The sequence below is a fragment of the Tigriopus californicus genome, chromosome 9 (genome assembly GCF_007210705.1).
Source record: "Tigriopus californicus strain San Diego chromosome 9, Tcal_SD_v2.1, whole genome shotgun sequence".
NCBI classification, from domain to species: Eukaryota; Metazoa; Arthropoda; class Copepoda; order Harpacticoida; family Harpacticidae; genus Tigriopus; species Tigriopus californicus.
The window spans coordinates 11,681,762-11,697,581 of NC_081448.1; the positions used below are offsets into that span (position 1 = coordinate 11,681,762).

At 40.9% G+C, this 15,820-nt stretch overlaps 1 protein-coding gene across 3 annotated transcripts in view; it reads left to right on the forward strand.

Annotated features, from left to right (window-relative positions):
* LOC131886923 (extracellular calcium-sensing receptor-like) overlaps nt 1–14,432 on the forward strand; it is a 27,381-nt gene extending 12,949 nt beyond the window's left edge. The window contains exons 2-6 of one of the 3 annotated variants that reach the window (XM_059235382.1): nt 6,404–6,478; nt 12,440–13,398; nt 13,479–13,730; nt 13,820–14,029; nt 14,171–14,432. In XM_059235382.1, coding sequence (XP_059091365.1) covers nt 12,477–13,398; nt 13,479–13,730; nt 13,820–14,029; nt 14,171–14,307 — 1,521 coding nt within the window. In that variant the 5' untranslated portion in view covers nt 6,404–6,478; nt 12,440–12,476 and the 3' untranslated portion in view covers nt 14,308–14,432. Of the gene's footprint in view, nt 1–5,665; nt 6,479–12,439; nt 13,399–13,478; nt 13,731–13,819; nt 14,085–14,170 lie in introns of those variants that run through there. The other 2 variants (XM_059235385.1, XM_059235384.1) reach the window with 2 other exon arrangements.
* The last annotated feature ends 1,388 nt before the right edge of the window (nt 14,433–15,820 follow it).

Genomic DNA, 15,820 nt, shown 5'->3' on the forward strand with positions numbered 1-15,820 from the left:
CACGAGGGACAAGGCTAATGATGGCTGATTATATTTCGCCAACCCCTATCAATTCCCAATAACAAGAGGGGGGGGAATCAAATCACTTTTTTTGCATCCAGTATCAAGGTCGGCTAATTATCACATCCCTTCGTCTACAACACTTAAGACACTTGAAAAAACAGCCAACGTCAATGGGAGGATATGTTGTTAGCCTTGCTTGCGAATGATAGTAGGGCATGTTTTGTAGGTGCCCAACGAGTATGAAGATGTCGGAAGAGTTGTTCGTTTAATTGGATCTTTGTCAGGCATGAATGAGTGGAAGAAACTTCTGAAGCATTTAGGAGGATCCACGATCTCTTTCAAGGTCCTTGGTGGCTGGCTAACCTTCAAAAACTGACATTCTTACAATGATTCGTCGGCGTGATACCATCTGATTGTTGGTTTTGACTTGTTGCGTAGATATCGTCATAAGCCTGAAGATCGAATCATGGAGTCATTTGAGTGATTAGTTGTACATTTTATGAGTTCTCCTCCCTCCTCTCAATCAATTTAACTCGCGTTGAACCCCTGCTGTTCAATAAAACTGATTCCAAGATTATCGCTAATAGTCAATAGACCCCACTTCCTGATACCAACACAAAATATGTTGGCTTCATCCAATCTCAAGCATATCAAAGGAAACCTGGACGATTGGCATTTACTTACCATCGCATTGAAAGCCAATAAAATAACTCAAATGTCCAAGTGGAGAAGAATCCGGATATCAGTCATTGGAAATGACGGAATTTAATTCCGAATACAAGTCAGCCCAGGGCTCAATCCGATGATGAATCTACATTGGTTGAGTCACTTTTGATTAGGTTTACAGTTGTTCTTGAGATCTATTGTAGTAGAGGCCTCGGGTTATCCATACTGTTCATCTTTGGGCCACCTTGCTTAAAATATCCCTCGTAATAAACGTTGGGGAACCTGATCATTACGCATTAATATTGACAGTTTTGCGGGCATTTAACAAATGATTCCCACCCAACGGTCTCGCTTCAGGACCATTAAAAATCAAAAGATAGAACCCTCTGAGGGTGCTCCAGTTTGTGGAGGAATTTTAGGTGTGATTGTCTTAACGGGATCTGGCGCTCAAGACATCTCTCGACTGGAATGCCCACATTTTATTTGTCATTATTCATGAGCAATGCATTGCATTAAAGTGAGTTTGCGTAAAGAATTGGATCATGGAGTTACTCTGGCATGTCCTTAAAGTTGGCTCAAATATCAAGTAGATAAAGATCAACGTCAGTAGCAAGGTCAGGACAACACTTATCAATCAAGATGAGCAGGAAATCTGGGTTGAGGCGACTCGTTTTCCTCTGAGATATCTGGATGATGTGTGCTCAATTTCCCGCTGAAAAACCTTCGAGAGGAGACTGTTTCAGGAGGGAATTTGCATAAAAATGCAATCTGGACGAGTTCCCTGACTTTGAGTGAGGCTTGAATGGTATTATTATCATTATGGTAGTCAGTCACGGTGAAGGAAGTGATGATGCCTGGTCACTGATCATCTCCTCTTCCTGGTCGATAAGCTGGCTCAATAGAAATATATGAGGTGATGGATGGGTTCCAGACAAGACAATTAGTGGCTTGAGAAAAAACATCTTCCTCGCTAAGCCAGTTTGTCCACAAGATGTGCACTTATTCCATTTGACTTTATCTAGTCAGGATTCCAAAGCCTTCACTGGAGCTCTTGCACTGATGTTGTTTACTTTCCACAAGCACACGTGCTCGTTAGAACGATTTCAGGGTTCCCAATCGCTTTGGGTTACTGAAGCAAAAAGTGCTTTCAATCTCGTCTTATCTCCAAACCGTGACACTTGAAAGTTCATGATTAAACAAATCGGTTCCAATGGAGCACTTACTTGTCTTTGCTATCGAGGAAGGAAGTGCAGTTTGAAATCAATGTACGCTCAGCACTGTAAGGTAACTGCACTTTGACGTCGGGCCAAAGTTCATACTTCATTAATTGATCTAATCTGGTTGAGGTCGATTTTGGATCAGTCTCATCAGATAGAGGGTAGCGGGCCAAACCGGGTAGAAGACCTCTTTGGAAGGCTCGGACTCTTGACAGAGAAGAATACAATACCTTTGGCACCTATGCATACCTCTCAATTCGATCAATATTAAGTGGTGCTTCACAAATACGGCTATTATGTGCACTCCTTCACCAGGAAGTTATGGGCTCAAATAATGAGCAGACGTTTTTGGTAACGGAGAACTTTAAGGTATACTTTTGGTTCGAATTTGGTAAACAACTTTAAGGATTATGCTAGTTTTGGAACTTATGAAAATCTAATTGGAAAGCGTTTTGGTATTTCCATTGTATCAGGGATGATAGAGACATGTGCGTCTTTCATTTACTTTTTGTCTAGCCAAGTTATAGAAATGTGAGACAATGATCATTAGCCTCTCAATTACAAATATCATATCCAATCAATTCATCATCGACCGCCAAACCTTTTGCTAATAGATACATAAGAACAAAGTAAGATTTTGTCGATTCCTCAAGCACATGTTTTTCAATAACGCGCTTTCAATCTGAAAAAAAACCACTGTTACTTATGCAAAAATGTCTTTTGCACACTTGTCCGGGCACCCTCCTCTCGCGAAATAAGACTAATGGACACTTTCAACCGTCGAATATGGGAAGCTTATTCGGGCCATATGACCAGAGCCACTTCTCTGAAGTCAAATTGTAATTCATTTCCAATTTGGAGGTGAATTTTATTAGATTCGCATGGACCAGCACGCCAAAATCTCGTGTCAAGAGAACATTTTTTAACGCCAAATACGGCCACTTCATGCCTCGATCGAGTTGTGCACCACCATTTTCTTCGCGTTTGATATTTGCACAACTCAAACAAAGGAATGGGCTGAATATGGATCCATATTGATTTTCTGGTCCACCTCAAAATTGGAATCCGCTCAATTCAAGGAAGAGGAAGACCAATTCAAGAGAATCTTCAATCTATCGCGTGACTTATAATTTTAATTAACCCTATTGTTGACAACAAAATGGCCGTTCATTTTGGATTTTGGTTGAGTCGGCTGGCTTCGAAAGACCCTTTGAATGGCAATTCCAAGTGCCCGATGGCGGGATTCACAGCCATGTGTTTCTGCAGTACCAGCCGGTTTTGGCCTCAAGAAAAATTAATTACACTCACGCAAAGGGTTTCCTGAAGTTTCAATGGACACCATTTTGATTGCAGTAATCAAATATTCTCCTCGCTCACATTTCCTTACGATCATAAGCTCTTTTTGGAATTCCTTTCCAGATGGATTGGCCAGACTTGACAAATGACAAAATACTCGACAGATGGTAGTTCCATTTGGCTCACTCATATTCACCCTGGGTGTCTTTATGGGCTTGCCATCAGCGAGATGAGTAAATTACTCGGCATGTTACACTGATATAAAGCCCTAGTAGCTCCTGAACCTGTATGATTTCCTGCCCATTCCTCATCATGGAAAGGACTCCGATGGAGAGAGTAAGATTTCTCTTATCATGAGTTCACAACGAGCGATTGGCCATTCAAAGTTATTGCCCCATATCAGTCGATCGAGTTCAGGATTGCTCCTGTCATCTAATGTATGGCAATCAAGGCTATTCAGGTGGTCGATAGGGTATGAAGTCTTCAAACAAAGTAAATGACTTTAGCAGTTATAAAAGAAGAGTTCCAGAGCATTTTATTTTTTTACAAGGATAAATGGTTAAATCTCAATATTTTTTCCATTTTCCATCACATTCTTGCTATCATAAAACTGTTGGTTAGTATTTTATGATTTATCAATATTACAAGATATTTCACTTTTTCCGCCTTCGGCACATGTTGCGCGGTCCACTACAGCCTGAAAATGCTTCATTTAAACGTACATTTTAACCATTCCCAGCTTTAAGATCAAATGTCAATGATCTTTAAATACGTGTTTTTTTTGTAAAAGGTACAATACCTAGCACTCCCTTGACAAATAATGACGGAGCAATTTTGTTTGAAAATCGAGATACGCTTTATTTTTCTAAGAATGCCGCACACTATAAGAATTATATTGTTTTATTGAGGGCGAGTACATTCCGAGCATGGATTGGAGTTTCAGGACTCTATGACGCGCGATCAGCCTCATCCTCCGGCAATGTGATGCCAAGTTAACAACTAACTATCCCATTCCACAGCTGTGCCCAGCTGATCAGATGGAGGTGTGTAATTGGGTGGTGGTGTTTTTCCCTCCAGCCTGACCTTGGCTCCTTCAAAGCTATTCTGCAATCTGGAAAGGCCTGATAGTAGCACTGTACCTTTTGCATGGGTCACAGGACTTCATCTGGACTTTTTTTTGTTATTTCGCTCGGAAATAAAACTGTACGTTATATCTACGTATGTAGTCCAAATAGTCCAATTTGGTTTTTAATGCCAAGCATATTCAAATTTATAATATAAGTTTGCCTTAGGTTGGACATAAATAAGGTGCTAATCACAAAGGTTTTGACGCGTTGTCTTGAAATTTCTAGCTGGAGTTGTCATCGTCGATCGCTGATGGATAAGCTGATGCTGATGATAGGCTGACTGAGGACTAGACCTCGAAAAAAGTAGTTTTTTGCCAAATTATCTTTTTAAGGTGATAATAATGGGGATAAAGTTGTGATAATGGGGGGAAAAGTTTTCAAATACCCAAAAACAAGTTATTAAAATGCATAATATGTTGTAATGATGCAAAAATAACTTTTACAATGGGAGAAAAGGTCATTTCTAGACCTTTTTGTGCATTTTCATTTTTTGCAATATTTAGGCACACAACTGCATCGTTAAAGTTTGATACCTGATTACCCTCGCTCAAATCATCATCCTCTAAACCCAACCCTGTGCCTAGTATAAGTGAATCCCATCCAAATTAGAGGTCTCTCAAGTTTCAGGTGTTTAGTAATTGACACCACCTTCTGCAATGTGTTACTCTAAGAGGAAGAATTTGAGAAAAAGAATTGATGGACCATGAACACGGTACTGACGGGCTCCTTAAATTGGGTGAGTCTCTCTCTAGCTTCAGATCAACGTGGCCACAAGAATAAACAGAGATTTCTGAAGCAACAGTCAGTAAAATTTGTAATTGCTTGGAATTAAAATTCAAGATGGATATTTGTCGGAGGACATGCATAAGGACACTAAAAAGACTAGGGAGAAAAACAGAATAAAGCCCAGCACAATGGAACAACACATCATCCTATCTTTGAACAAGTCAATTCGCCTTTCTCTCTGACCAAGGGCAATGGGCCAAGAAGCCCTAACACCACCAAAGACGTCTTCAAAAGTTCCAATTCTGGAAGGCACTGAATTGCTTTCTCCTTTATTTCTGATGGGGTTTCCTCTATCTCCACCAAGATTTCTTTTGATTTCTTTTGAGGTGCAAGTAATTTGTCCAACATGCTCAAAGATTCGTGAGCGATTTCTTGCTACTTCGGGAGTCGCTTTTTTCATTTTGGTAAGTCTTGGGTCCGGATGTCTCAGCTTTTAATGGAGAGCTTGATTTCACACATCTGCACTCTTTGAGATCCAATCCACGTCTGAACTTAAATCATAATCCTTAAAATCATTCAATTGCAGTGTTTTCATGATGTTAAGATAGTGTTGGTATGCTCCATTTGTTATATGCTCGTTAGTCATATCATTATACTCTTTTGATATTGAATTTTTTCTCTTGAGCTTATTTAAAATGTCAAATCACGCCTAAGGGAATACATTTTTCTTGACCATCAATTGAAATCCTGTATCTTGTGTAAAAAATGATGATATAATTGGAAATTTCTCCCCAAGAGGTTTTACGTTTGTGGTTTCTATATGTTTAGTAAAGTCAGCTGACTTGATCCTGTTTCATTTTTGGTTTATTTTTTTGAAAATTAGTCGACGATATATTTATATATATATTTTATATAAATTAAAGTCAAGTCAAATGAATAATCTTCTTGTCTTGAACTGCTGGGATTCCAATCCCGGTAGCGGTAAGGAAGTCTGCAAAAAAAAAAGAAAAAAAAAGTATTGATTTGCTTTCAAAGCCATTTCCACACAAGCCTTATATCACCAGGGCAGTAGTAACAAAATTACAGTCCTTTTTTTGAAATAGGAACTCTATCCCTTTACATTTCAAAACAGTGTAACTGCAACGACCCAACAAAAAATTGAAATGCTCTGGAACCCTTCTTTTATAACTACTGACTTCATAGTAACATCTTGGCGTCTACTAGTTCTAAAACCAAGGCCATTCACCACTCGGGAGGAATCCATTTCAGTCTGAAAATGGCATTGAAAAAGTCTGTTAATTTGAGTGAAGCCTCGGTCAGCTGGCTGTCGTTGTCTTCTAATCTTGTTGTCTCTGTCTACTCTTTCAGGTTGATGTGAGATAATTTCCGCGTTCGTTTGATCTCGTTTCGGGAGCATCATCGGCCACTCCGAAGCGATCCGAGGTAAGAGATGAGGACAATCTCCGTCCGACTTGCGCATCTATCGGGCACTTAGTGTCCATGATGAAGCATGAAGGTATACATCATTGTGCAAGACATTCCATGTTTTCTGATGGTTCAATATTTCACCTCTCCGATGTGATCCTGTGAGGTGAAAAATTCGATTCGTTTTCGTGGCACGGTCGAGATCATTCGGCGATTGATTCACTTTCCCCCTTTAATGTGTCTTTGATTTCATCTATTCAGACCCTGAAAAATGATTTGAATTTGTTCTGAGTGACTTGCAACGATCGGTGCAGTCCATTCGAGTCCAACTTGAACGTCATATCAATCAGAATTATCCGGCTCTGAAGCTCGCAACATGGAATTAAGTAAAGTAGGAAAGATGATTCACGAACTGCACTCGAAGCTAGAATTGGACTTAGAAAATGGTTCCAGACGTTTGGGTGTTAAAAGTGAGGTTTCGACTTTGAATTGCGGTTTTTTTTAGCAAACTATTTTCCTCTACAGCGTGTTCCATTATATATGGCAGACATTGGTCATAAAAAAGATCGTTAGCAATCCCCGAAACCCATGGAATTTACATAGTCCGGTCCGATTTAGAGGCTCTTAACCAACTTTCATTTCTTCTGAGGTCTAGGTTCACTTGATTGTACATGTATAGGACTCTAAAATTACAATCATATTCATGTTGGTGAGACTGAGAAGTCTGACTCTAGTTTCGTCTACGTCAAATCTAAATGCTGAAGGAAGTGACCAAGATACTTCAAATGTAAGAACATGATAATAAGTTGTGTAAAGTGAAGAAGCTCCTAGATTGGGCGTGGAAGTCTTATTCTACGTAATTGACGACCGCCTAACTAATACCACCTCGTCTGGATTAACCTTTATAAAGACGTCAATATTTGCGTCTCAGGTTTGAAGTTACGGGAGTTGACGAGGAGTTCACCAATATCGTTCGGTAAGAAATCAACAAATTCCTTGGCTTTAACGTCGTGGTGTCAATCAGCCTCTTCATCTCGACTTGAACTCACACCTGGATGCTACATCTTGCCAAAACTGCTTCGACACCATTGATCTCTTAAATAGAGGTTTAATCTGAGCTTGCAGTATTGTCGGTGGCAATTTTGTTCATTACATCAGTGAAGCCCAAGAAGCTTGGGGAAATTTGACATCACTTCTGATTTGTAGCAGAGGAGCATCTTGATTAGCTTGACGAAGACAACTGACCCAAGCAGAGATAAGTTCCTGAGGCTGATTGACCGACAGGACAGTGACTAATGATATCAACAAGGAAGAAGACGACAAATCTCAAAAGTAATTACCACTCAATAGCTCGACGTCACTTCAAAGGTTAATGCAATCCTTTCAAAACAGATCATTAGGAAGAAGGAGGATCCCCAGCGGTCTTCTCAGTGTCTCACACGTATTTTTCAACTATAGTTAACCAGTCAAAACAGTCGGCGTGGATTGTGAATAGTCGCTTGAGGGTGTGTAATGGCATCCCATTTGTCGAATGTAACCAACTCATAAGTCATGAAGTCAAGAAGTCATACTTGTGGCCAGAAGAACCCACTTTCTTACTTTCGTTCTCGCGAGCCCAATGAGCTAGCAGCCCTTTTCAAGGAATGAAGCTAATCTTGTTTCTTCTCGATTTCCCACCGATTCTGCTCATTATTCTCAAGAACTCGTTTACTTCTTCTTCTTCTTCTTCCTCTTCTCGTTGTCTGGAGTCAAATTTCATGCAGTCATGAAAGCGTTGGGAGTGTCAATTTTCCTCGGACTGATTATTCAGCCTTTGATTTATATCTCTGAAATTGCATCCCAGATCACTGTGCTTCGTTTGGCCCTACCCAACCCCAATCCCGACCACGTGGGAGTTAAGGGCATGCAAGTGAGTGAATGAGTGAGTGAGTACATGTAGTGGTGACTATGAATAACGCCAACCAAAGCCAAAAGTAATGACATCAGCGAGAAGAACGAAGCACTGATATGTTTGAAGGAAAGTTTGTCGTTTCCGACACGATGACGTCGTGTACAGTAGTATTTCGAATTCTCGTCACTCATCCCATCCAGGACTATCCACAGGACCACCATGACGTGATGCTTTTCGAGGGATTTGGTCAGTACAAGAAGAGCCCCGTTCTTTGCTCTTTGGAGGCCTCATCAGAGACTACTACTTGAAGTCATTAAACGAAGAGGATCGACGAAGAAGGCAGGAAGGAACGTTCCTGTAATTTGCATCTACAAATATTTCCAAACACGCGACTGGGACAGGAATGTCGAGGCTATTAACATCATGTCCATTGTGTTAACAAAATTATCGGCCTGTTTCTACTTTCACCAATATTGCAATGGCATACCAAATGTCGAACTTTTTGTCCCTTGTGAAACTTTCTTCTTTGTGATTTGAGAAGTTTGAGCCAAACTGTTGTCGATACTCTGTTTGATTATACGCTACGTTTAATGACATGATTTGTACTATGGAAGTCATTTATTTTTTTGCCATTATGGGCCTCATTAGCCTTCAAATAATATCAAATGTTAAATACGCCAGGATTTCAATCCCATTAATGGACATCATTATTTAGGCATTAAAAATCTATTTGAGCCTCTTATGATGAAGCATTTTGATGTCCATAACCGTTGTCGGGGTGGTCTGAAATAACCTCTCAAGTTTTGATCTAAAAGCATGAATATCGTCACATCGGGCGTTTTATTGCAAGAAACAAGTTCAGCTGGTTCAATGATTCAATGGTTATTCACTCTTTTACTCGTCGGGTTTTCTCACCTACGTGTACACACTAAGAGTAAGGAAGTAAAGCTTATTCTTGGTGGATTGTAAAACCACCCTTTGTCCTAGTGTGCGTGACCATTAACCAATATTGCAATCCTAATAACACCCTAGTCAATGAATGACATATGGAAGACGACTTCGTCTCCCTCAATGAAGGGATCTTCTGGCAAAATGTGTCGGGTTTATTCCTTACCCTACTACATAGTGTACATACTACGTAGCTCCTGTCCATCCACCGTCATGAATACGACTTTTCCCATGAGTCTCCAACCTACCGCAGACATGAAGGGTCAAAGCCAAGTTTCTAAAATAATGCATGACACAAACGTGTAATTTCTGAGCAAATAGACAGAAATTCGCTGGGGTGAAAAGAGCGGCGTTTTTTGTACATCTCTTTCTCTCTCACTGACTTGAACAAACGTGTCACGGTTGGATTCCAATCGAAACTCATTTTTGCACTTTGGGAGAAATCTGACGGACTTTTAGCTCGTAATGTACTCCATTAGCCGAAACCAGACAAACTTATGAGCGCTTCTCGTCTTGCTAGGGAGTGATCAGTGGAAGAATAGGCCCTCTCACACCAATCACAAAGTGAGTTCTAAGGAAGTTTATGGCCAAGAATGGATAGACGAAGTCCATCGGTCTAGAGAGCGGGCTTGGCAGGTCTGGTTATGGTTGAATATTGATGTCTCTCCAGAGGGAAAGATAGCTTCCTAGTCATCATAAATAATCTCTAGCCTCATTCAGATCGATGCGAACAAGATAGGAGGAGCTGGAGAAGGAGGAGGATGAGAAGGCGGAGAACGAGGCCAAAGAGCATGCGAATCATTTCACTCAGAAGCTATTAAAAAGATACAAATCGACTGCGGTGAAGGGGAAATTCGTGCATACGAGATTCGTCAATTGCAATTTCACTTTTCTCCGCTCATGTTTGTTGTTACACTATGATAACCAGTGCTACTTCTCGACTACCTTTTTAAGTCTGCCTCGCTTGGCGCAGCATCCTCGTTTCTCTCAAGATGATGGAGGCAAGTCAAACATTTATGAGCGGCTTCTGATCTCTTCATTTTCCTTCACGACTCATGAAGCGCCTACCTACAGAGTGTGTCATAACCACTTTTAGTGCTCTACGATGGGCCTTGCACATGCAGGAATTTCGAAAAATCCATGTTGGCCAACCTGTGTCTTGAATCTTGCTGGAGAATCCAAGATGTGCGAATTCATGAAGGGAGATGCACCATTATTTTTTTCAGCCATTTCAGAACAAGATCTCACCGGAAAGCGCAAGCATACTAATAAATATCGAGACTCTCCAAGTAAGTGTTGTGGAGGGTTCAAATTGGAATTTTCAACCCACATCTGGGCAATCAAGAGACATGAGACATTGTGGCCAGTTCAGCACCACGCCATCACATTTGTCTCCTTGAACAGCGGGTGATGATGATTGTGGTTGGGCTTCCTTCACAGCAGATCGTTGGGACGTAAATCCGGATTAGTAATACGAAACGAGACCGCCTTTGAGCTGAAAAGGACCCCTTCGAAGTGAGTCGAGACACTTGAAGCTTAATGAAGATAAATATTGGTGGAATGCCAAGGATTGAAAAAAAACGCGCCAAGACATGATTTGCATAGGAAGCGAAAGTTTGGAGACACTTGGGCATTATTATGAGCCATCGAGGACAAACATTGATCCTGAAGGGATTGTGAAACGAGTCGGGAATCGACGGAGATCGAGTGAATCACATCCGTTAAATCCCAAGACAAATCCTGAGACATTCTAAATCCTTTTTTAATGAGAGGTCTACAATTTGAATATCTTGTAACGATTGCCAACTGGGAAAATGATTTTGGACTGCAATCACCATTTGAACAGGGTGGAGCCAATATTTCACGTCAAGTGGAACACAAATCGGAAACTTCCAGAAGTCGTTTCTTCCGAAAATTACTTCCTCTTGTCTCTCGTGATTTACGGGCTCCATTCTACCCTCAAAAATACATCATCGCCCAAAAATACTTTACCTCACAACACTCCAACGAGATCAAGATTATTTGCACTACTCATTGTGGCTAGAATGGTTCCATCAAATCTAAACGGCATCCAAGTATCTATTCGAGAGCTACTCACCTCTAATGAGACGGTTGGCCAACTCTTCATTTACTCCCTGTGGCTCTGTATGATGTGTGTATCTGTTTTCGAATCCCCGTCACAACTTTCATTGTTCACCCAAGGGCAGAGAAAATTCTGATTAGATCTCTCAAATAAATTGGCATGTCAATGTTGGATTGATCCCTCTTCATCTTTTCATCTCTGTGTGAGTGTACTCGTATTGCATGAAATCATGCCTACATGTGCCTGACCTCCTCCCATGCCTTTGGACAGGATATTCGTACGTACATTGCTCAATCCATCCTGTTGGAGATTATCATGCTCTCAAGTCCTCGTTAGACCTTTACTTGTGTGCCCTTATCAATGTCCAAGCGTGAGTCAAAATTTCTTGGCCCCAATTTACATAAACAAGTTGGACGAGCATTGGATGAACATTGGAAGAAATGGGTTTGTTTGATTGATTACACGAAATTGTTGGCCAAGGTCGATTGGAAAAAAGGAGGTGAAGGGTTAGAAACCGGCAAATTTCACCGTTTCTCGGACACACCTGGTAATCATGGCATTGTACTGTTGGAAGGCTTAGAGTACTTAATGCACACATGGAGAAAGGAGAAACTCAATCTGTATCTCAGTGGAGGCCAAGGATTTGGAAGCGAGTCAAGTTGCCTTCAAACAGTTAGTTCAGCAGGATTGCCTTCGTACTGGCTCCTGTTGCCAAAGATGAGGCGATGAGGAATCAAAATTCAACTCACCAATGCTGATCAATTGATGGACAGCCCATACGGACATAGAAATTGGTGGTGGGAGTACATGTGCCTTGAAGCTCTGCCTGATGATCATTGGAGATTGGCTTCTAGTCCGGGTCAAGCACCAAAGTTTAATGCGTTGGTTGACCCAATTCAATATAATCTTAATCATGATCAAATGCCAGAAAAAAAAATCTCCCTGGAATCGTTAGAATAAACCATGAAACATGAATAAGTTTTCCATGGTTCCCATACAATGTGTGTCCTGACATTCGGATCATCAACCAACTACGATGTGCTCTTTTCATTTCTAGATTGACGTAACAATGGCCGGATAGCGATTCTGAGAGTATGACGGAGACTTTTGAGAGTGAACCAGACCATGTGCTGGATCCACTCTCTTTCCAGTCTCAAGACAGCACTAGTTCCAACTTCATCACCAAGATGAATACCGAGTTCTTTGCCTTGCCTGGGCTTCCGCCTTTGGATCACAAGATTCAAGATAGTGGAGGTTCCGTGACCGTGAACGAAAACACCCGAGGTCCTCGACAGATGTGTCCGGATTGGGGCTCCACCAAATGCTTTGAAGATCTGGTCACCAATCGTACTTTGAATGAAGGCGGCGAATCCTGGGGTAGTTATGGCGGGATTTTGTTCCGCGATTCCTGGATGATCCCGATGCTCACGTTCTCAGCCATAAATGTGATAGTGATATTGACTTTTGAAGTGTATGTTTTGTGCAAAGCATCTCGAAACACGCCCAGTCGAAGACATTTATTCCTAGGCCAAATGCTACTCCTTGGACTTTTGATCGGGTCTTTGGTGGGCTTTGCGTACGCTGTGGAACCCACGGACCTCACTTGTGCTGCCATTCGATTGGGCACGGGGTTCTCCTACACGCTAATCTATTCCTCACTCTTGGTGAAGTTGGTATTTCTGATATCCTTGAACACTGGCGTATATCTGCCGGCCACATATCAAGCCTTGTTGTTCCTATTCTGCATCCTGGTTCAAGTGGTCATCGGACTGCAATGGATTTCCAGCTCGGGTCCCTTGTGCAGTTTCACAACTCAGGATCATTTGTTGTCATTGCTCTACGTGGTTTTCCTGATTATTTTCTCATCCACTCTGGCCGTCAAGTCCCGGACCTTTCGAGACAACTACCGAGAGGCCAAATATATCGGGGGCCTTATGGTGGTCACGGTCCCCATTTGGCTGGCTTGGGTGATATCAGCCGTCGTTTTACACGAGTCATACCATCCTGCCATTGTTGGTAGGACTATCAACCACTTTCCATTGAAGTGGTATGCACCCTCTTCATTATATTTGACGGTTGATTATTTTCCATTCCAGGTTTTGGTATCTTGGCGGTGTGTGCCATTACGTTCGTGATCATGTTTTTGCCTAAGAGTCGTCAGTTAAGCGCTATTGGCAAAGAGGGCATCTATATTGAGGATCAAGAGGATCGGTTCTCAATCCATAGTGATCGGTATTCGCCTTCATTTTATCACTTCAAACCTCATAAGACAATCTTGTCGCCGAGTTCCTTGTTCAAGGAGCCTCGGGCGGAAAGTCCCTATTTCAGAGCGGGCAACTCCTACACGGGTAAGATCATGGAAGGGGGACAAGATCAAGATGAACGCGTCAGTTTTGATGGTGATTTGGAACCCACTTGTTTAACCATCTGATTGTAGGTTTTCACCGTCCCCTGAGGGTTGTTCCACCTTCGGCTTCACCCTCGCAGCAAGCCCAGATCACGCCTCCCTCTTCATCACACGTGGGTAACACCCACCAACCAGCACTGCCCCCGCCCCCTTACACCACTCGCACTTCCTACTTCCCCTCTCATTTCTTCCCCGAGAAAATGAATCATTACTGGCAATACTACTATCCCAGAGCACCAGGTATCTACTACCCAGTTTACCCGTCACAATACCGGCCGCGCACTCATTCTTAAATGTAATGCAACCGTGCTTAGTATTTCATGATAATCCACGCAGAGACTGATTCTAACTTTGAATTCCCTTTTTTTTCATTTCTTCTAGGAGTTTATGCTCGCAACGACGTGGAGAGTATGAACATTTATACGTCTTTGCACGATCACGATCGAACAAAGTCCATGAATCCCAATGTTTATTTTTACAAATCAAACAACTACCAGCACCCTGGATTTATCTACTGAAGTCAGGACCGTGTTTTATTCAACTGAAAACGTTATTCGCTTAGTTATTTGTTTATTAATGATATGTTTGAAAGAATTAAACCATACGTGGATCAGACTACAAAATTAGAAGTTTCTGATTGAAGCTGCTCATTCTCAACAAGTCTCGTCGTTAATTGTTTAATACCTTCAAAAACAATTCATTTGCCTCATCACTTGTAAAAAATTTACATAAAAAATAAGGGCGAGAAATAGATGAAATTTTTTGATAACCTCTTTTCAAACTTTTTGGTACATATTTAGCATGAAATTTGACAAGTGACTATCGCTTAAGGTAATTTCAATAATCCAATGGTTCTCTATTGCAAGCTCTTTCATTGATTTCAGTGGTGAAAGTAGAATTCTGCTCACAAAAATACTTCAGTGATAGCCAGTGATACAAATAATTAGCAATAAGTCTGGGTTAAAAATGAACATAGTTTGAATTTGAAGCGTCACATGCCAATTTCATAAAACCAAGAGTGATAGAGTAGAGACCAAAAATTGTATTCAGATGCCTACTGGTGCATTTAGACGACCCCAATTTCAGCAAATTTAAGCGTCAACTTTGTGATCCACATCTAACATGCTGAACCCTGTCTCGTTTACACTGCAAAGGCAAGTACAACTAAATTATTTGTACTGGTTGCTGGCTTTGGCCCACTTCGGTGGTAAGGCTATTAGCATTGGCCCACTTTGGTAGAAGTCATTGTAAAACGATCTACCATCGATAGAGAAGCACAAAGTAGCAAAAAATATTATTTAATAATTGTTTGAAACCAAATGAAAAGTCTTACAAAGGTTAAGAACAATTAAAATATAGAAACTATCTTTTTAGATTTAGAGATGCTTAATATCAGTGTCAGGGCGTCGTTTTTCCCGTAACAAACATAAGTCATAGTGTCATTTTCCTGGTGAAAAATCATTAGATTATGGATTTAAGTGGCATTTTGCAGTAGGGCATGACTAATTATAAAGGTCATTCATTACTTGTCCTCCAAAAACCTTAGGTTAGACTTTTTATTACTCACATTGGGGCCAAACTTATTTTAAACTTGAATTGCAAACGATTTTTGCCATTTTCCGCCATTGACAATCTTTTAGGTTTTGTTTGTTTTGGATTTCGTGTCAAGGAGTATATATTGAAAATACATACGACATAATAAATAAACGTCCACCTAGAGCCACTATAATAGAAGAGTACGCGCATGAGATTTTTGGTCCCAAAACGTCGTTTCCATTGTACTGTGGTTCTTCAGTTCACCCCCAAGGCGGCTTTTCCTGTGTTATGTATTTACTTCATTGTTGTAAAACGTAGCAAGAAAATGAATCGGGTGCAAGATTTTTTTAATTTTATAGTCTCTACGACAGTAAATCTTGTTAAACTACCATTTGGCAAGCTTCAACTTAAGGTAGAGGTGAGTGTAATTTCATTCATATTCATTTCCTTCGTTTAAAAATGTCAAGTTTAATGGAATTGATAGTAGAGAAAAAA